Source organism: Paramacrobiotus metropolitanus, unplaced genomic scaffold (assembly GCF_019649055.1).
Source record: "Paramacrobiotus metropolitanus isolate TYO unplaced genomic scaffold, Prichtersi_v1.0 Parri_scaffold0000043, whole genome shotgun sequence".
Lineage (NCBI taxonomy): Eukaryota > Metazoa > Tardigrada > Eutardigrada > Parachela > Macrobiotidae > Paramacrobiotus > Paramacrobiotus metropolitanus.
The window spans coordinates 1,028,455-1,048,951 of record NW_026570263.1 but is presented as its reverse complement, the minus strand read 5'-3'; the positions used below and the strand labels follow the sequence as shown (position 1 = coordinate 1,048,951).

Sequence of the window (20,497 nt, the reverse complement as noted above, 5' to 3'; positions counted from 1 at the left end):
CCGTTCTGACTTCTGTGCCGTTGACATCGTGACTTTGGCGTACCGACATTTCGGCATAGGGACATTTCGGCATTGGACACTTCGGCATAAGACATTTCGGCATAAGGACATTTCGGCATCGGGCATATAGACATTTCGGCATACGGACTTTTCGGCATGAAATCTGGTATACTGATAATTCCTAATCATGATGGAAGGAGCGGAGAAATTTTGTTACTGTAATGTTAATGTTAATTTTGTTACTGTACTGCATGAGTTTTACAACAAAAACAGTACTGTATTAAATAAATGTTTTTGTTGTAAAACTCATGCATGGTAACTGGCTTGTGTTACTAAAGTGATGACCCTGGTAAGAAAAATACATGCCAATGAAATTTACCCAATCTAAGAAAAAAGGAAAAACGCATAGAATTTAAAAAAATTGAGAACGTAAAAATCCTAAAACCTAGCAAACCTAAAACATGCCAAACATGAAACCTAAGAAACCTAAGAAACCTAAGTAAACCTAAGAAAACTAAGAAACCTAAGAAAACCTAAGAAAAACTAGGAAACCTAAGAAAACCAAAGAAACCTAAGAAAGCCTAAGATAGCCTACAAAAAAAAGATTTGAAAATACAAAAATCTAATAAGAATACATCAGAAAACGTTAGAAAACAACAGTATTCAGCAGAAATGTCCGTATGCCGAAATGTCCACATGCCGAAATGTCCTCATGCCGAAATGTCCTCATGCCGAAATGTCTTATGCCGAAATGTCCTATGCCGAAATGTCACTATGCCGAAATGGTCGGACACGGTGACTTTGACGTTTTCTGTTGCACCTTGACTTGTGGTTTGTCGAATTTCAGTCAGCAAACAAGTCGAAGATTCTGCGATCTGCTTCTTGTGACCGTTGATTTCACCTGCTTCCTTTCAAACGTGATTTAGTGGAAACGGTTTTGCTCGATCAATAAGTATGGAGCCAGCGGAGGAGAAGAGCTCAGACTGGAAGAAAGTGGAGCGCAAACCGAAGGAGAAATCGAAGAATCCCGCTGACTCCGCGGCGGGATCGCGCATCGACGGCCACACCAAGGCCGCCCCCAGTCAGCCCCGCCAGATCGTCGGATTGGACCCGAAAGCAGAAGCTGCGCGACGACGGGCGGAGAAGGAGAAGCGCTTCAACACGGGCCGCAAGGTGGCCGCGCTGCCCGAGGCGCTGACGAAGCGCAGCGACGAACCCAATCACAGCTCTTCAGACGACGAGGCCTCCGATTCGGGAGATCGATCGCCGACCAGCGCAGCAGGTAGCCACATCACGCTGCCAGCATTTTGGCTGTTTTCACGTGTGTCTTAATGGTGTAGGGGGCGACCGCGCAAAGAACGACGGCAAGGAATCCGCCAAGGTGCCTCTCATTTCCCTGTAGCACTGGCTGCGTCTGCATTATGGCTTTGCCTGTTCTGACTTGAGAAATGTTTCAGGGCGCTAATAATGCGAAGGACGCTGCCAAGAAACATAGCGCCGCTCTGCAGGCCGCGCTGAAGAAGGTTAGTGCTTTCTGCGAATCTTCAGTCTGTAACTGTCAGTTCCATGATTTCTGCTCTTTTCTGTAGCGTTGGCTTTCAAAAGAAATTCGTAAAATTTCACATTTCATTTCAGATTAATAATTAAAAAATTCAACACTATTTATTTGATAGTTTTAACTGCGTTTTATCTGCCATGCCAAATTTAAATTTCGTTTCAATTTAATTTACCTTTTAAAATATTAACATTATTTATTTGATAATATTTGGTTTCGTTAATTTTATTTCTTGCTCAAATCTGGTTTTCCCAATTTATGAAGGTGAAATTATGCGACATTATTTTGTCTGATTATGTTCAACCTCATTTGGGTTTTCATTCCAAATGGAGATTTTTGTTTCGTATCAGCGTTTGCACAATTTGAAATTGCGGCCCTAAGTAATGTAGCCAAAAATCGAAATTTTATGAGGAAGCGAAAATCATAGATTGTTTGAGGTAATAATGATAACGGAATGAATTGACTGCAGATCGACACGAAGGCGCTGGTGGAGGAGGTGAACAAGGCCAAGTCGGCGCAGGGCAACGACAAGTGGATCCGGCTGATCGTGGAGCGGCTGAACGAGAAGTTGGCGCACATCCCCAGCGATCCCAACTTCTACTCGGAGCACGGATTCACCTGGGGTGCGACGGCAGTCTGTCGTATCAACAGCTATGGATTGCTCATTGAGTGTTTTTTTGCAGGGTATCCACTGAGCATGGCCCCCAGCGCCCTCGTCAGCGCCCTCGACGGCCTCCTGGCCTCCAGTCCGGCCAACTTCCTGCAGGCCTACCTCGACTGGATCGTCACCGACGCCTGCCGCAACAACATCCCCAACCGTCGATGTGCGTCCCACTTTTGTCCAGTTAATTCTTTTTATTTTCCAGATTCAATTATTATCCATAGAAGTAGACTTGCGTCATACTACGTAATTGACCTGATATAATAATTTTTATTGATAATGTTTTTGCAGCGTACCACGGGAGCCAGCTGGTCATTCAGTACTTGCTCAAGAAATTCCCCAATCTGGTCACGGAGAAGAATCTCACGCAGGTAAAGCATTGTGAGTCTGTTGCGTGGTAGGCAGCTAATCTGCTGGCTGACTGCAGCGCGTGGAGGAGATTCGCAGTGTGCAGTCGCGCAAGGAGGAAATGCTGATGATCATGTGGTCTTACGGACAGGCCGGCCTTACCAGCTTCTCCGACGGACTGCAGGGTGAGTTTGAACTTGGATTGCTTGCTATCTAGTGTGGCCTAGACTGACTTCTTCCGCTTGTTTCTATCAAAATTATTTCATGGCGAAGCAAGTAAAAAGTATATGTTCGGATTCAGTTGGCATATTGATTCTCGTAATTTTTGCTATTACTAGCGGCACTTTGGGCATTTCCATTTGTGTAGGAAAAACTAGAAAATGTACTGTCAAATTATGATATTTAAAACTGTCTCTCATTAATTATGAGTGTGGCAAGAATATTTTTGACTGTCCTTCTGTTAGCATGAAATGATTCGTTTTGTGCTTCGCAGTGTGGTACAAGTTGATGTTCCCCCTCATCAACTCGCGCGCCTACTCCGGCTTCGGTCTGGCTTACTTGGAGCAGTTGTTCAAGTACGTGCGCTCCCGCGATCGGACACTGTGTCCGTGTACAATAATGACTGATTAATCGCTCGCTGTTGTGTCCAGAAACCACAAATCCCACGACTACTCGAAAACCAACACCCAGCAGATGTTCCTCAACGTCTTCGACGGCTTCTTCGGCACCAACAGCAGCAACTTCACCAAACAGCACAAGAAGAAAATCGCCGAGCTCTACCGGATTTTTCACGTAAGGGCCAATACACTATACAGCGAGCGACTCCGAAATTGATTAATTAAAGTTTATATGGATTATTTTTGATTTTATTTATACATACATACATATGAACAAAAATCCGTCCTGTATTTCGACAGCAGCCAGTGCATATAACAATACGCAGATTGCGCGGATTAAGACTAATTAAAATTAACTGTGAAGTAGTGTGCCCGCGCTTGCATTTGTTGTTTTGATGGCTGTGGCCTATTAAAAAGAATTAAAATTATTAAATTTCAAACTTTTAAAAATGTTGAACAATAATTATTAGTATGCCATGCAAGACACACCACTACCTGGTGCATCGGCTGAATTACTCACAAATATTACCAATTAGTCCAACATTTTGGCGGCGACAATTAGAGTATCCTGGTGGACGCAGTGACCTTATGAATATTGGTTTCAGGAGGAATTATTTCAGAAGGACCTGAAGAAGTCATCGAAGGAGTACTTTCCGCAGTTCTTGATGCGGCTGGGCATGCAGCAGCCGGAAGAGTACCAGCACGCGGTACGCAGCGGGATGCGCTGCTTGGGCTTTGCTTTGCCCACTGGCAGTAATACAAACCGCTAGAAGCGGTTTTATGTTAAATTAAAAATAACAACATGAAGATTTTTTTCTAAAAGAATCATCGAAGCTTTTATTTAATTACAATTTAAGGAGGAAATACATGTAAAAAGGTGAGACTACTGATTATGGAAGCATTTACGGAAATTAATTATAATTGTAGCACATTTTGTTTTAATTTCAAAATGAAATCTAAGATTATTTTGTAGAAGAATTAGTGGCGATTGTGATGAATTAAAACTGTAATGAGTTTGACGGCGCATGTTATTGCGGTGTTTGCAGGCGTGCGACAACCTGCTGCAGTGTCTGAAGACGGAGCGCGGCAACCTGGCCTTCTGGCTGGAGAAGTACCCGTCCAGCATGCGCGACACGCAGATCCTGCTCAACTACATCGCCGACACGGACGACGAGGACAGTCGGCGGCTGCGCCGCGACAAGCACTTCGTCCGATTCCTGGACGATCTGGAGCAGTACCAGCCCAACAAGAAGGCCGCCGCGTCCACCACCTTCAAGCAGGACGCCGGCACCGTCAAAACAGCAGTCGATGTGAGACTGCGCTGGGTTAAATTGCAATTAAATGGCTGGCAGTCGATCATTGAAGGTGTTGCAGAAAATCCGTGCGAAGAAGCGTCAGGAGGACGGCCGCAAGCGGCGCCGTCGCTACTTCTTCCTGCTGGTCGTCCTGGCGGCGGCTGTCTGCGGAGAAATCGCCTATCACGGAACGAAGAGTAAGCCGATTAAATTAATTTTTAATCTGGAATAAATTAAAAATAAATTTTTATTTAAAGTCAAAAATATATGGCCGGATCGTAAGAATTCATTATTGAAGTATTTAAAAAATTAATTTATTTTAGAAGTGTTTAAAGGTATAGAAATAAAAATTTACCGAAGTCAACGTCCTGTTATTGAAATTAATCGTCAAATTATTACATAATATAATAATTACAAAAAATAGTTTTAAATTAAGTAGAATTAATTATAAGTTAAATTATTTCATTAAAGAAATAAAACTGACGGCAACTACGGTCCTGTTATCAAAATTAAATGGGCTTGAAGCGATTCTGCGTGGATAAAAAACTGTGACGTGTGTTTGGCGATATTGCAGAGTCGTACGCCGTGCACAGCTACAAAGTGTCGAAGCCGTACGTGGTCCGCGCGTGGAACGCTGCCCAGCCGGTGGTGGCGCACACCTGGAGCACCGCCGTCAAGCCCTTCCTGCTGTGGAGCTGGGCGCAGAGCATCCAGCTGGCGCAGCTGCTGCTGGCCGCCGCGCTGCAGTAGGTCGTCCCTTCTGGTCATTTTCTGTGGACAGCCATTCATTGATGTGTGTTGCAGCGTGTGGGACGTGGTGGAGAAGCAGCTGCCGGTGGTGTACGACTTCCTCATGGGACTGGGCGTCTACCTGGAGGTGCTGTGGAAGGAGCTGGCCCGCTTGACCTACCAGGCCGCGCACAAGGTCGGTGTTGCGTTCATTTAACACTCGAGCTGTTTTACGCTCAGTTTGGCATCGCTCCGCTTTCCAACGGCGCATTTACAACGTAAAACGGTCTCTTCTAGTTTATTCTTCAGTTTTTAATCAAAGTAATGCACAGGAAGTTATTTTTTTGTGGTGAAAATTCAAATGGACAAGAATTTAACGGGGATTTTTCAACGCTTCCAGATTAAATTCGAATTTCCTTCATTTGAAATGCTCAGCTTATTAGGTTTTCGCGAAACCCAGTTTATATCCGATAGGAAATTTTATTTGCGCAAGAGTACATGTTACTGTGGAGGAAATAGAAGCTCGGGTGTGTGTTAAAGCCATGCATGCGTCTTACGAGTAGTTGTATGCGATTTATTTCAAATTGATTTGCAATGAAACTGGATGCAATTCATAAATAAAAATTGAGTTTTAAAATTCGTTTTCTGGTTGTAATCAGAGAAACTGAATGAGATATTACTGTAGTAGTTAATAATGTTATCGGTAATGTCAACCGTTATTCTCTGTATTTTAATCGGCATTTAATTTGATTAATTTAATTTTTTACGGTGCTATTTAAATAGCACTGTAAAAAATTAATCCTTCATTTGAAGGTGTTTAAAGCTGGGTTTAATAATAATAAAATAGTATATTGATTGGAAGGTTGAATTGTATATATCTGTATATGTATTATATAGATATGTACGTGTAATACGTTTGAAATGGTGATGTCAATCGTGGTAGAAGAGGCAGTGGTTGTGTGTTGGAGGCCGTGGTATCTGTAATTGGTTGTTTGTGTAGGTGGACCAGTTGCTGGTGGGGATGCCGACGGTGTCGGAGATGCTGGGCAAGTGTGCGCCGGCCGCGGAGTGAGTGCAGCTAAGGGAGCATGATGCTCTTAATTGCTGACATCTGCCTTAAATCTTGATCACGCGCTGTGCGCTGATTGCAGGTGGGTCCGGGAGCAGGCGCACTCGGTCTGGCTGAGCGTGCAGCCGCGCTGGGAGCAGGCGTGGGAGCAGGTGTGGAGCTGGACCGTGAAGAGCAAGAAGGCCTAAATGCTAACGCAGCAACGCCGCTTCGGCCAGTGTGATCAACGTTGAGCAATCGCTGTCCCTTTTTCCCCTGAACGCATCTCATTCGCTTGATCGCACCCTTTGGAAATTGTCAATGCCAGAGCCTGTTTAATTGTTGTCGCCAGTCCCTTTTATTTATCATTGACTGACGTCCTTATTCTCGCAACTGGTCTCTGCAGCCCTGTTTTTGGTTCACTTTACTTGCCTTTTATTTGTCCGATTACTGTGAAGGCTGAGGCAAACTGTGAATTGTAGCGGTGTTTTATTTGTGCGCACTCAGTCATGGGAAATGAGATGATTAGTTTTGCCAGTTTTATCCATTCACCGGGGATAAATTTAGTATTGTCCAGAAGAGATGCTTCATTTACGAGTACACAGTTGTTAGGTGTTCGCAGAAAAATGCGCGGTTTATAGCCTATCGTTCACGCTCATTGATTTTGCCATGTTATTCATCAGTTACAATAACAGAAGTAATATTTAAATTTTATTATCAGCGCATAAAACAGCAAACGAAAAGCATGCTCGGTATATAGTAATTTTCTCTACTAGAGATACTTTCATATGGAAAATTCAACCACAGTCACTGGATCTAACCGTTCAACCGACGAGTGAATTAAAAAATCAACAAAAAATAGAAAACCATTTGAAAAATGGATATAATTTGAATAAAAGAAAAATATAAATAAATTCCATAAACAGCAATCAACGGTCAGAAAAGCCGGTTAAACATTACGCACTACCATTTCCCTGAAAGCTCGTGCAGTTCGAGTAAAACGATTTGTCAGAATTAACATAGTCCGTGTAAAAAGAAATAAACTATCTAAGAGTCAAGTGGTCTGGGCGCAGAGACGGAGGGCGTAGATGGCGGGAATGAGGAGCGTGTTGGTGAGGACGAGCACGAAGGGCAGCTCCTGCACGATGGGGTGGATGAGGGCGTGCGAGTGCGCGTCCACCAGGTACCACAGCGTGAAGGCCACGTAGGGCAGCGAGGTGCAGATGAAGGTCAGCGACATGGCCAGGAAGACGCGCAGGTCGCGCTGGAACGCCTCGTCCAGGATGATGTACACGCCGTCCGCGCCGCGCACCTGCAGCGTGCCGGGGGCGCCGGCGCCGCCCAGCAGCTCCATCTCCGAGCTGACGCCGGAGCCCGCAGCGGAGCCGGTGCCGCCCGAGTGCAGCGAGAGGATGTGGCTGTAGGCCGACACGCGCGACTGCCCGCCGGCGCTGAAGACGCGCGCGCGCTGCTGCGGGTCCAGACTAGAAGTCTCCTCCTTCGCTCCTACACAAGGAAGGTAAAGGTCACCCGCTTTTATGACCACCGCTTTAATTATAATTTGCATAATTATAATATACAATAATTAAAAATAGCAATTTTACATTATAATTATTTTTTAGAATTACATCGAGCAGCGGTAAAGGTTACCCACTTATTTATTGGTGCCGTTTTAATTATAACTCATAATATTATACCGTAATTATTATTACAATTAATAACAAGTTTAAAATACAATATTAATTCTATCGTTACAGTAAGTAGCAGCGGTAAAGGTCACCGCGCTTTTTATAACTCCTGCCTTTTGTACCTTATAAAATTGCGCAGTAATTATAATTTTTACAATATGATTAATTTTTATTATTGTATATTAAGTAGCAATTAAGTATATATTTTTATTATTGTATATTAAGTATTATTGTATATTAAGTAGCATTATTGTATATTAATATTAGCAAGAAAGGTCACGCGCGATCAGCATGCCGGTTGCACGTAAAACGCTGCTTACTTGCCGGCACAATTAATCACGCACGGGCTGCGCATGCGCGGCTTGTGACCTTAATGCGATTAGGCTGACAAACAATGTTGCATTTAATTGTTCTTAATCATCCGTTCAATACAATTGCCGGTACTGGTGCGGCGCGTGGCGTGCCGGCTGGGCCGCAGCGTGACGTCAGCCGGGACCGCTGCGAAGCCCGCGCCGAACGCGCCCTCGTTTTGTGTACAAATTAAACAAGTAGCGCTAATGGTGATTAGCACAAGTACGGCGCAATTGCCGCTGGCAGCGAGCGGGCCCGTCAGATGACTGATAAGCACCACTTCCGCTTCCTCGCCGCGCAGCAATTCTTGCAGCGACACAAACAGGAACCGCTGCTTCCGCTGCAGTAATTACGTGGCCGGCGGCATTCGCCGAATCACCGGCCGCTAATCGGCGCAATGCCACCTTCCCGCTCTTGACACGATTATACAAGGATAATATTATTAGCGCCGGTTAGGCACGCAGGGCGCCGCTATTTCTGCGGAGCGGAAATGGATGACGACTTATTTGTGTCCTTCTCCAGATGACAAACATCCTTGTCATTACCGTTAATGCCATTTTCAAATTAATATACAGTGTGTATAAGCGGACTGGAATTTCACTATTAATCATAACCGAACAGTATCGATTACATATTTTTTTACAATGGAAATTCTTCGTGGAACAGTTTTCTGTTGTTGTTTCGCTAAATTAAATTACACTGTACACGGAAGCGGATTGGATCAGTCAGTGCAGTTTAATTAGGCTGTCAGATTGTACTGACTACTGCGCATCAGTACAATCAATCAGAACTTTCTTGTGCGAGTACTTAAGCGAGCAGTGCGCAATGACCGGCGTGAAAGAAAAGAAATTCCGATATAAGACTCAGAAGAATGAGAAAACTCATTCTACATACAGAAGACAGTCTACATATACCTATATCTACAAATTTTATAAATTTTATTTTATTATTTAAACTTTTACGTTTCGCAAAATATTTTTATTCATTTAAAGCGCATACCTGTATATAATTACCGTATAATGATATAAATATACCGTATAATCATATAAATATATACTGCGTTATAAGAAAACATTTGCATGCCATTAATGGTTAACTGACCGTTTTGGTTGATGCTGCTCTCGAGGTCGTCGGGGATGTCGCTGGTGCTGTTGACGTGCTTGAAGATGTAGGCGTAGGCGGCCAGCATGGTGATGGCGGGCAGGAGGAACATGCCGGTGAGCATGAAGATGTTGTAGAGGTGCTCGTGGCCCAGCGAGGCGAAGCCCTCCATGCCCACGCACTGGATGACCTTGTTGGAGTACAGCGAGTAGCCGGCTTGGAACACCAACACCTGTGCATAACCAACCAAATGAACCAATAACAATAATACAACGTCAACGGACCTTTCCGTTGCGGCTCCAGGTATACAGTCTTTATATCCATCTTTCGCACTTAAGGTCATGCCTGTTTTACTCCTTTCATTTAGCTGTTGTTCAACACTACCCTGAGTATGGCTATATATAACGGCTTGGCGGATCGCAAAGGTCACGCAAAGGGCATGCAACTGTAATCTGCCCGCTCTTGTATTTGTTGGCCCATTCATGATCATCGGGGCGTACATGTACAGTATTGTTATTTGCCTCACACCGGTAAATGTTGCTTGAGCATTTCGCCGCTGCAGTGCTTCGCAAGTGCTCTCACGGGATTCACCTCAACCTAACCGAGCCACGTATTGCCATTTTTCAGTTTTCTTATAGGCGCACGTTCTGCGTTTCTTGTAAAGAGATCGCTGTAATATTGCAGTACATATTACATAACTCAGTATTTTAGCATCATATTGATATGGCTACGTTGCGTAAACTACCAAATTAATTTGATGAACAGGTCTGCGGAACGAATGCTAATTATTAGTTAAAGAATCAATTCCTAAGAAACGTATGAATGTTGCGGAGGAGTGAGAATCATTCATCGGCAAGCTTTTTCGCGACAAGAAAAAATTAATTAATACGAAACACTGTTTACAGCACTTAGGAAACGATGCAGTTAATCGTTTTGGGTAGAATAGGAGACTGTACATGGAGAGTATGTGCACAGAAATTTGAAGGAAAACACGCAGCGACCGAATATTTTTATCTGTATTGACAGGACGAAATGAATTTAAACGTCCCGGCTGCGGTGTTGGCTAGCTGCTGCAGCCGGTTGGTGTGGAAATTCGTGGAAGCAGTGGAAAGGGATGGGCGAGATGCGCAAAACCTGTCAAGTGTCCGATCCGATCCGATCCGACGGAACTGGCATTTACACCGCCGCCTCGCTGAATTCAATTAATGTCGGCATCTACAGAGTACAGTACATGCCCTACGCCAGGACTTGCACGGCACACCGTGCAATACACCGGCCGGATGATATTATTTACTGGGTACGTGTGCCAGCCGGACCGCAAATGCCGGCCAGAGGAACCTATTCGTGTTGCTCACAAGAAGCTATCTCACAAAATATCCACAACTGCATCATATTTATAAATATTAATCATAAAATTAGTTAACAATCGCAGGTCCCGCGTACGAGTAAGCACAAACAACTGTATATAGATATAAATAATTACATTGTATATATACAGGTACCAGTACTGTTCAGTTTTCATGCGCGTATGTGAAGAATTATACTCGTACATAATAAAGATACTGCGGGAAATCAATCGTGATACAGATAACAGATACGGCTGGATATTGGGAAAAGCTGTGATGTTATGGGACTTCCGCCTCGGCGTGGCCTTGTTGGCCGTCTGACGTGCTGTTGCCAAACAGCGGTATGCCAGTCACAGTCAAGCCAGCTGTTTTATTGCGCACCAGCTCATTGTGCAGTCATGGCGATGTGTTGTCAGTGCGCCGATATGGGCCGGTATTATTACGTCGCATGCATTTTAATTAAATTTCCTATAAATCGGGCCGCACCTACAATATTCAAGTATACGCTGCACACCCCATGGCTTCCCACTTCTGATATGTATAAGTATTATACATACTTGTATACGTATTTACCGCTCTTCCGATACAAACAAAACCGGCAAAATTAAAATCCTGCATGTGCCGCTGCACTGCTGATGGAATGTGACAGAAACCAGCAGTTAGTCTTAGCTCGTGTGCTCATCTTTTGCGGGAAGCGTCCATCCCCCACACTGCTGAGCACAGAGCAGCCAGACCTCCAGCGGCATTAAGCAGTAAATCGGCGTGACCTTAATCTAGTCTAATCAAGCAGGCCCCGGCCACATCCGGTTATCGGCAGATACCCATCGGGCCCGCGACCGCCAAGCCGATTAATACACGTACTAAAGCGCTTACTTACATACTCCAATAACATACCTTAATAAACCTACATATTACTATGTGTGTGCGCCGGTACCTGCGGGAAGCTGCAGAGGGCGCTGAGGATCCAGCCGGCGGCCAGCAGTCCGTGGATGGGCGAGCCCAGCGCCCAGCCGCCCCCGCTGGCGGTGGCGCCGAGGGCGGCGGTGCCGCGCAGCAGCAGGCGCACGTGCAGCAGCTTGTCCAGCGCGATGGCCGTCAGGCAGTTGGCCAGCGCGTACAGGCCCAACACCCGGCCGAACTGCAGCAGCTTGCAGCCGAGATTGCCGGCGCGCCACTCGATGGTGGCGCGCCAGCCCAGCTCCATGGGCACGGAGATGGTGCAGATCAGCAGGTTGGCCAGGGCCACGTGCAGCAGGCGGAGGCGGGCGCGGTGCTGCAGCAGGACGGCGGCGCTGGACAGGCCGGTGTCCTTGCCGGCGCCCAGGTTCAGGCGCAGGCCGAAGCGCAGCTGCAGGAAGCGCAGCACGATGTACAAGTTGGAGAAGAAGCCGAAGATGAGGATGACCGAGTACACCACCACCGTGTAGTCGTGCGTCGGCTGCACCAGCTCCAGCGCCGGCAGCGGCAGCGCTGGATTAGGGTCCGGGAGGGGGCGGGGCGGCGGGGCGTCCAGGAGGCGGGGCGACGGGTTGCTGGCGGATGCTGGGAGGTCGGACGACTTGTTGCTCTGCAGGGCGCCCGTCCAGTCGGCCACTGCAAATAACCACCACCCGATAATTATTGAGTCCTTAAAAACAGCCTCCCTCAGCAGGCGTATATTTTGCTTTAAATTTTCTTTTTCATCTAACAAATATTTTTTCATTTTATCTGCGCATTAACTCGGCATTTACTTTTGTACTAGTGTTTCTTCCCAGATCAAATCGATGCTGTGTTGTGTTACAACGGATTATAATTAACCGGTACATATACAAGCGGCACGTGTGATCTGTACGATTAGAAGTTCTGTGTTCCTTGGATAACCTGTCGAACGGCACCCGCTTGGCATTAACGCCCCAGTACAGATCGGCGTTAATTAAAGTTATCCATTAACCTCCGCGGTTCCGGCACAGAAAAACAGTAATATCATTCAGCAAAATTATTGGCTGCAAATAATAATGCGACTATCATACCGCTTCCATAATCAAATTCTTGGTTGTATTAAATGACCTTCAATACGGCACTGTACCTAACATGTTCACGTCGCCCACACAGCAAACAGAAAAATAGAAATGGGGAGCAGACAAAATGCTTAATGGAGGCGTAACAAAGAACAGGATAGTCAGGGAATATTCCTTTACATCTCGCCGAAGTAACCGACACCGTGACTCAACCAGAACCCGACACCGGCCGCGCGGTCCCTGTCGGAGACTGTTCAAACAGGCAGCGCTGCAGATTGGTAAATAATTATTGCTGCCGCCGGGATTGTACTTATTTTTCACAATTATGTACAGCACAAGTGCACATGTGCGGCTCAGGTTGCTGGAGTAGCAACACTGAACATCGCTACGAGCGGTACTCGCTACAAATATCAGTGACCCCCGATACGTCGTATATGCAGTAGGAGCCCGTGCAGCGGCAAGTTGGACAATGTGCAGCAAATATCCGGTCGCTCTAATGGTGCACACTTCCGCTTTACCGCTGCATTCCACATATATCCTAATCCAGCTGTGCAGAAAGCGCTGCCATGTACGTCATCGTACCTTTTACCTTATAGCCAGCTCATAATTATACAGTTGTTCCATTTGCATACACGTAGTAAATTTGAATACTGCGCTACTGGAAACAGCGGATCAAGTGGAAAAGGCCAACTCTAATGAAATTTGCAAGATACGATACATACGCGCTTTTATTGCTACATACAGAAGCATACTCGTACACTTTATTCCGCTTGTAAAGAATATTACTTTCGCTTCTTTGAAACTTGGAAGTGCCGGTGGTTTAGTACCAATAAATTAATAATTATCAGTTAATGACAGTTAGTACAATACGTTTCCGTCTCATGATCTCGACATGATGTACACTTCTATATATAGATATGTAGATCGTTGCCAGTACTGCCAGAAAACGGTTATTTGAGTTATTGTATTGATTATCTTAAGGTCAAATTGCAGTGTCTTCCTTGACGGTAGGTACATAGAATCACTAATAATAATACTGAAATCCTTTGATTCCTACACATAACAATTAAGGATACGGACTTGCTGTATATGTCTAATAGAGTGTCTAATTCAGAGATGAAGCTTATTGCGTACCTGCGGCCGGCATATTTTGGTAGGCGATCCGGTGCAGCGGCATCATATCACGATCACTCGTATCCCTGGCGCCGTTCAAGCCCCGATCGGACGGCAGATAGGAGGGCGTTACGTGGTTCAACTGGTCAGCGGAGTGCCCGACGGTGCGGGGCAGGCGCTCCCTACTTCCGGTTGTGGCCGCGGTGCTGGTGGCGAGAAGGGCAAAAAGAGCAGCGGACAGCCGTGTCAAGTGGCTATGGCGAGTGTTGTTGTGGCGAAGACGCGCAGGCTGTAGCGGTGCAGTGGCGGGATGAATGTTATTCACGTCGGCGGGATGATGTTGACGATGATGATGATGCCGATGCAGATGCCGATGCGGGGAGTCATGCGCCGCACTCGCCGGGTTTCGCCAGCGATCGGCCGGCGCAGCGTTAAGGGAAAGGTTGGCGTTGTTGGCACTTGACATGGCGGGGATCAATGCAATCCTGGCCGGGACAATTTCCATGGATGCCCGTTGCGATCCTCTTCATCAAGATAAGCCCACCGGATTACCGGAAGTCGAGAGAGAGCGGCTTAACCTAGCTTGAGCCTCGTCCCGCGGAATATATACACCCCGATCCAAAGCACAACGTATTCGTAGAAGACTCTACCGTATACACTTCCTTTTATATACACAATATGAAGATGTACATATACAACTATACATATACGGGCATATGTAAATATAGTCACCGGCGGAAGCTAGCCAGTGCGGTTCAGAAAGCAACCGGCGCCGACCTTTCACGTATTCTGTAGGGGCAGGTATTGTACACAATGCACAACCGCGGCGGGCGTATACTTCCACAGTATATTGCCGTTGCTCCGAACCCGATCCTGACAGATGGTGGGGTGGACGCCAGCGCTGGAAGAAATTGTCGTCGATTACGGCCAATTGCCTGCGGATCCGGATATACACTTTCATAATATGCAGGCATATCGCGTGAGAATACGTGCATGTACATATATAGGGGGCAAAACTAAGCGTGTTCCACGGTTCCCCTGTATTGCTGCCGTCACCCGCCTGGAGTGTGACGTTACGGCAATACATATGGTTAAATCTGGCGCGGTACATAAGCGCCATGTTTAGCCACAACGTAAAACTCCAGCCGGCTGACGACAGCAATACAGGGGAACCGTGGAACACGTTTAGTTTTGCCCCTATATACTTTTTAATTGGTATTAACAATAAAATAATTTTTGTACGAAGCGGGATACTATAGTTATACAAGCTGCTGTACGTGTACACGTGCATCACCATGATTAATAATATTACTGATGGGCAATCAGCAATCCATGCAGTACTTGATTAATTTATACTCGCACGTGTGCCGTACAGTGTGTACATTAACGCCGGTACAGTACGCGTCTATACATCGCACGGTCACGGTCTCATCGCAAATTCGCACACGATGCAGAGGTCGTCACGAAGCTCTACTTCCGGCTTCAAGGGAGGAATAATGCTCGACGCGCCCCGTAACAGCACCACGCAGAATTGGCGGTTTATATATATATATATATATATATATATATATATATATATTTTTATATATATTTTTATATATATTATGTATATTATCAGTAAAACCAAACGTCAGGCAGTACCGATACCGTCCGTAGCGCCATCAAGTGGATTTGACACATATGAAATTAATATTGAATATCGATCTAGTATATATATCTCGGTTTCTCGATGTGCCATTGGCTGAAAAAACAGTAAGAAAACAGGTTCTAATAATCAAAACTTTACTGTTTGAAAAACGTCGCTGCCGGATTACGCATGCAATGACAATACCATCGTACCCGGCGGCCGGCGCACTGTACAGTACCATACGAATGCGTACAATAATTATTTTGTTAACAATTAACACAGCTGAAACTTTGACCAACCTATCAATACATCTGCCATAAATCGCTACTGGGGTTTCCGCACAATAAAAACATCAGGACTTCGCAAAAAACATGACTCTGTTGATTTTTAACCGTTGCTATAAGCTTATTGTTAGTGTTTATGAGGGAGTGATATCTATATAACATGTGCCCTTTACCATTCGACTACGCGCTCATTTCATGGAATAAAAATCACACAATTAACGGCTAATCTGAACCGCAAACAGCTGGTAGTACTAAGTAGTAAATGTTACTGTTACTGCTAGTGGTCCTACGTAATGGTACTGGTACTGTCAGTGGTAGCAGTGGTGCTGGACTCCTGGTAGTGGCAGCTGGTACATGGAAAATGACAAGAATATCGTTAAACTCAAAGCGCAAACTATGTTTTAAGTACTTTATAGACGAAACGCCCCATCGTCTACCTTTTAAAAGTTTTGACCACTGTTTTAGTTTCTGGCTGTGCTGAACGCTGAAAACTTATAATAAAATTGTTTCCCGACGCCACAGAGAGTAAAGTTGTCATTTATTTATAAGAGTGCACCAGAATAATTAAAACGGACAAGTGGCCATCTACCCTAACCATTCAATAAAACACCATATTTTGATTATTCGCTAGTCAGCTGAGAAGTGCCATAAAATAGTTACGAGGCACTTATTTATACATACAGTTAGTTTACCAGTAAAGTACTATTACGCTATGAGCATATTATGCACAGTCCCTTCCCATGTTACCTGGGACAAGTTCTTCATTTGATTGTATTATACTGAGTGGTGCTCGTTGCTGTACATATTGAGAAATAAAAGATTATTACGCAGTAGCGATAACTAAGGTTTCAGACGGCATAAACAGAGATAAAAGTGGCCTCCAGCCCAGTAATTGCTTATAATAGTAATTCCATCAAGTACCACAACTAGTTATTATTTCCTTAATTTCCACAGCGCCTCAGCTGTGTGTCGACTGCAGCATGTTTTATGTTTATAGTAGCCAATAAAACGTCCTTTTTGGCAGAAGAAAATTCCAAAACTTTAACGCGTTTCGAATATTTCTGTTCTTTTTATATTTTGCATGAGTGTTACTGGCTTGCGCTAATAAAAGGGACTGGTACCATTACGTACCACCACTACCAGTACCACTACCAGTACCAGTAACATTAATTTTTTAGTACGTACTACCCACCGCAAACACCGGCAAGCTTTGCCCTCTCATAAACTGCACAGATAGCCGTAGTATTGTACCAGATAGCAACAGTAGTATTTATAAACTAGTTAGGACTGTAAAGTTTAATACCAATATTAATTACCATTGTGCAGAATGTAATTTTTAAATAACTTAATCGTTTTCTCATTGCACGAATATTTAATTTAATTATTACATATAATTTTTAACTTTTAAGTGTACGTACCGTTTATGTTTCTGAGTGTGATGTCTAAAACTCTACCCGTAGCGAAAGTGAAAACCAAAACAATAAAAATTAAAACTGACAGACTAGTCTAAAGCGGAAACGTGTTTGCCGTACCCGACGGCTAACCATTCACAGAACTGCCACTGCCATTATCGGCTCGCCATACCACGCCCCACCGCATGCTGCACGGCGTTCAAGTTTGCAGCGCTCTGACAGCAGTCCGCCACACTGCGATTGCATCAGAATTCATTTCACAAAAATCCTACTTCCCAACGCCTTCTAAAAATTTGTCGAGTTCTTCTCTCGGGTTTACCATGTGCTAAACCGCCCCACGCCCCAAGGACCCCGGTCCTTTTTTCACGCCAATCATGACAATGACGTACGTATCCCTCGCTGTCTGTTCACGATCCAACAATTTCTCGCCCGTGCGATCCAGGCATAACAACTTTGCCATGTGTTGTTTGCAGTTCCCCCCGACAGAATGGCACGGTGTGCCCCCAAATTCAAGCGCATCCCCAAAATGGAGAAAGTGGAACTGTTCCTGTGGCCGAGCCCTGGCCCCATTGGGGCCGGCGCAAACGACGAGCTGGACCCATTTAACCACGGCCTGCTCGCTAACGGAGACCTCATCCAGGCAGACTATACTGTCGACAGCATTCATTTCCCAGCGACAAACGACATGTTCCCCAAACCCAACCACCCCTTCGCCCTCGACGACCTGCACCTGGCCATGGACCTGGAGGAGCTCATCCACCAGGGCCCTGAGCGGGAAGCCCCGCAGGCGCTCAGCAACAGCAGCAGCTTCAGCGACTTCATGCAGACCCCCGACGCGTGCATGGAGGACTTGTGGTACACTTCAGGTGGGTGGAGCTTCTTCACACGTAATACGGTATTTTAACAAAACGGAACTGACGCCGATTGAGGTCATTTGCCGCTGGAGAAGCTTACTGCTTATCGTAATCGCGCGTTCGTCGACTGGCGTGCGCGTGATGTCAGGCGCGCGATGCGGGCGGTGGGTGGGGCGAGAACCCTGTTCGGTTGCCGTGAGGCGGGTAGACAGTGTACTGGGAATTGTGCAGGGCGGCTGAGTTTATATGCGATGATGTCATGAGTGTGTCATTCGTTTTAGACAGGCGAACGGTCGGTATCGGGGTCTCGTATCAGGCGCCTCGTGCTTGTCTCGTAACGTTCAATTAGCAAACATTAGAAGGTTACTCAAGGTTATCAACTACTAAAATTCAAAGGAAAAGTCCATAATATGTCTGCAGCATTTCATAATTATAATTTGATAAATTTATGGGACATTGGGATTTCTGATGAATTTAAACGTTGCAATTTTTGAATATCGCGTAGTAACTTGTGCGAATTTTCGTAATAATTGAATTCACATCTTACTTTTCAATATCATGCATTATGAATTTATGTAATGTTTGTTTGAAATGAAAAAGGTTAAATTGGTTACATAACTCGTAATGCTGCCGCGGCTGTCTTTTTTCCGCTACGTGACTTTATCGTTGTACAGAAATGGTTAGTACAGAAATTTGTTGCAAATTAAAAAAGAATAATATTTAGTCTTCAGTTGTTTTGGGGGTGTGAAAACTGTGAATGCATAGAGTTGGGCAGAATGTAATGCAGACAGCCGGTGCGTCTCGTGGCGGGATCACGAGCCGTGAACGGCAGTTGAGTCAATTGACGTCAGCACTCTTGTCAGCGGCGCCGAAATAGTTGTCTGCCGACTTCCGCCACCAGTACATTTTTGGCATTAGCTACCGATCCAACCAGCCGACTGCGCGCTGCAGTGTTTTTTTTATGCCGCTGAGCAGGATGTATGGCAGTATTGTGCAGTGATGTCAGAGTTGAAAAATCGATCCGCAATTCCGCACCGTCAGCTGATTTCCATGGCGCTTCGACGTTTGACTTAATGAATAATAATGTTTGGCGTTATTTGAACTACGTCAGCATGCATTTGTGTGGTTATTGAAAAGGGTGTGTTCTGTGTTGTAACTGGTGGGTGTGTGTGGATGCAGATGTGGCGCAGAAAGAGAACGCAATGATGGACTGGGGCCTGGGCATCGGCCTGGGCCTGCTGGACGTCAACGTGGCGGTGTGGCCGGTGATGGCCGGCCTGGGCCTGGGCCTGGGCGGGGAGGCCCCCTGCAGCTGGGCCGAGGACAAGGCCGGCGTCGTGCTGGCCGGGGCCGCCTTCGAGGAGGCCCGCGAGCTGGACGATCTGCTCCTCACCCTCATGGCCTACAGCAGCAGCAACAGCGCCGCCGACGCTCCCGTGGCTGCCGCACAAGGTAAACAGTTTTACAACGATTGTGAATCCAAGAAAATCTGCAATTCAAAAAACATTAGTAATCCTTTCGGTTATATCGCTGTAGTTCACACCATGATCTTATCACAAATATTGACAATATTGAAACATATAATCAATAATTATGGTGATCAGTTATATTTCGCGGGCCGACAAGTATTGCAAGCAGCAGTTGAATCAACAAGTAAAACTTTATTGACAAATTGTACAAGCTGAAAGCCATTTACACTTGAACTTAATAAACCAATTTAGAACAAAAAGAACAGTTGAATCAACTAACTCCAAGTACCGCGATTAAAATTAACTTGGTGGTTTCGTCGTCAGGTGTGAGCCATCCGGAGCCGGCGTCGATGCCCCCGCCGCTGCAAGTGCCGCTGCCCATCCAGCCCGCCGCCCCGGCCGCACCCACCTCCCCGCCGGCCAGCAAGCCCACCAAAGCCGGCCCGCGTCGGCGCAGCGGCGGCGTTGTGAAATCGCGCGCGCGCGGCATGACCGAGCGGAAGCGCGACCAGAACAAGAAGGCGGCCAACCGTTACCGCAGCAAGAAGCGCCGCCAGGAGGAGGAGGCCATGGAGGTCCATCAGGCGTTGCTGCGCGAGCGCGACGCCCTGCTGCAGCGCCGGCAGGACCTGACCAGCCAGATCCACATGGCCCTCGGGCTCGTCGAGAAGCGCCTGCGCCGCGCCTAATTTCCCTCTGTTTATCTGATGTAGTATTCGAAGAAGCTGTGCTGCTGGTCGAGCGGATCTGTTTTATCGTCTTATCTATCCTTACCAATTTTTTGCGGTGGTTTTTGCGTATTTATTCGTTGGTGCGGTCGGCGTTGGGTGGCCACGGAGTAATGTTTGGTTAATTAGTGTCCGCGTCGGTCGGTTTTTCTTTTGGGTAACTGTCGTTTTTGGCTTCGAAATACTGTTAGCGAGCGAATAATATTATTTTGTACAGGTTTTACCTTTGGCCCTGTACGTACTGATTAGTTGTTGAATAAAAATTAATCATGCA

General features: G+C 45.8%; 3 protein-coding genes across 5 annotated transcripts; 2 read left to right on the top strand and 1 right to left on the bottom strand.

Moving 5' to 3' along the window:
- Positions 1-801: 801 nt before the first annotated feature.
- On the top strand, positions 802-6,832 carry LOC129590943 (transmembrane protein 214-like). Its single transcript, XM_055486398.1, has 16 exons — positions 802-1,282; positions 1,341-1,381; positions 1,458-1,523; positions 2,025-2,178; positions 2,239-2,379; positions 2,508-2,587; positions 2,644-2,749; positions 3,058-3,139; positions 3,215-3,356; positions 3,787-3,888; positions 4,228-4,491; positions 4,556-4,673; positions 5,051-5,222; positions 5,281-5,401; positions 6,206-6,273; positions 6,357-6,832. Exons 1-16 carry the CDS (start codon positions 955-957, stop codon positions 6,460-6,462), a joined length of 2,091 nt encoding a protein of 696 aa, XP_055342373.1. The 5' UTR covers positions 802-954; the 3' UTR covers positions 6,463-6,832.
- A 125-nt stretch (positions 6,833-6,957) lies between these two features.
- LOC129590944 (adipokinetic hormone/corazonin-related peptide receptor variant I-like) lies at positions 6,958-15,516 on the bottom strand. 3 transcript variants are annotated; one of them, XM_055486399.1, is made up of 6 exons: positions 15,491-15,516; positions 14,582-14,784; positions 13,871-14,495; positions 11,674-12,332; positions 9,394-9,625; positions 6,958-7,759 (listed from the first exon to the last, which is right to left on the bottom strand). In XM_055486399.1, the coding sequence occupies exons 3-6, from the start codon at positions 14,352-14,354 to the stop codon at positions 7,308-7,310; spliced, it is 1,827 nt and encodes a 608-aa protein (XP_055342374.1). In that variant the 5' UTR covers positions 14,355-14,495; positions 14,582-14,784; positions 15,491-15,516; the 3' UTR covers positions 6,958-7,307. The 3 variants fall into 3 exon arrangements, with proteins under 3 accessions (XP_055342374.1, XP_055342377.1, XP_055342376.1); XM_055486402.1 differs by lacking the exons at positions 13,871-14,495; positions 14,582-14,784; positions 15,491-15,516 and adding exons at positions 12,470-12,721; positions 12,805-13,158; XM_055486401.1 differs by lacking the exons at positions 13,871-14,495; positions 14,582-14,784; positions 15,491-15,516 and adding an exon at positions 12,805-13,158.
- A 1,873-nt stretch (positions 15,517-17,389) lies between these two features.
- On the top strand, positions 17,390-20,497 carry LOC129590933 (uncharacterized). Its single transcript, XM_055486379.1, has 4 exons — positions 17,390-17,557; positions 17,646-18,038; positions 19,206-19,478; positions 19,820-20,497. Exons 2-4 carry the CDS (start codon positions 17,660-17,662, stop codon positions 20,182-20,184), a joined length of 1,017 nt encoding a protein of 338 aa, XP_055342354.1. The 5' UTR covers positions 17,390-17,557; positions 17,646-17,659; the 3' UTR covers positions 20,185-20,497.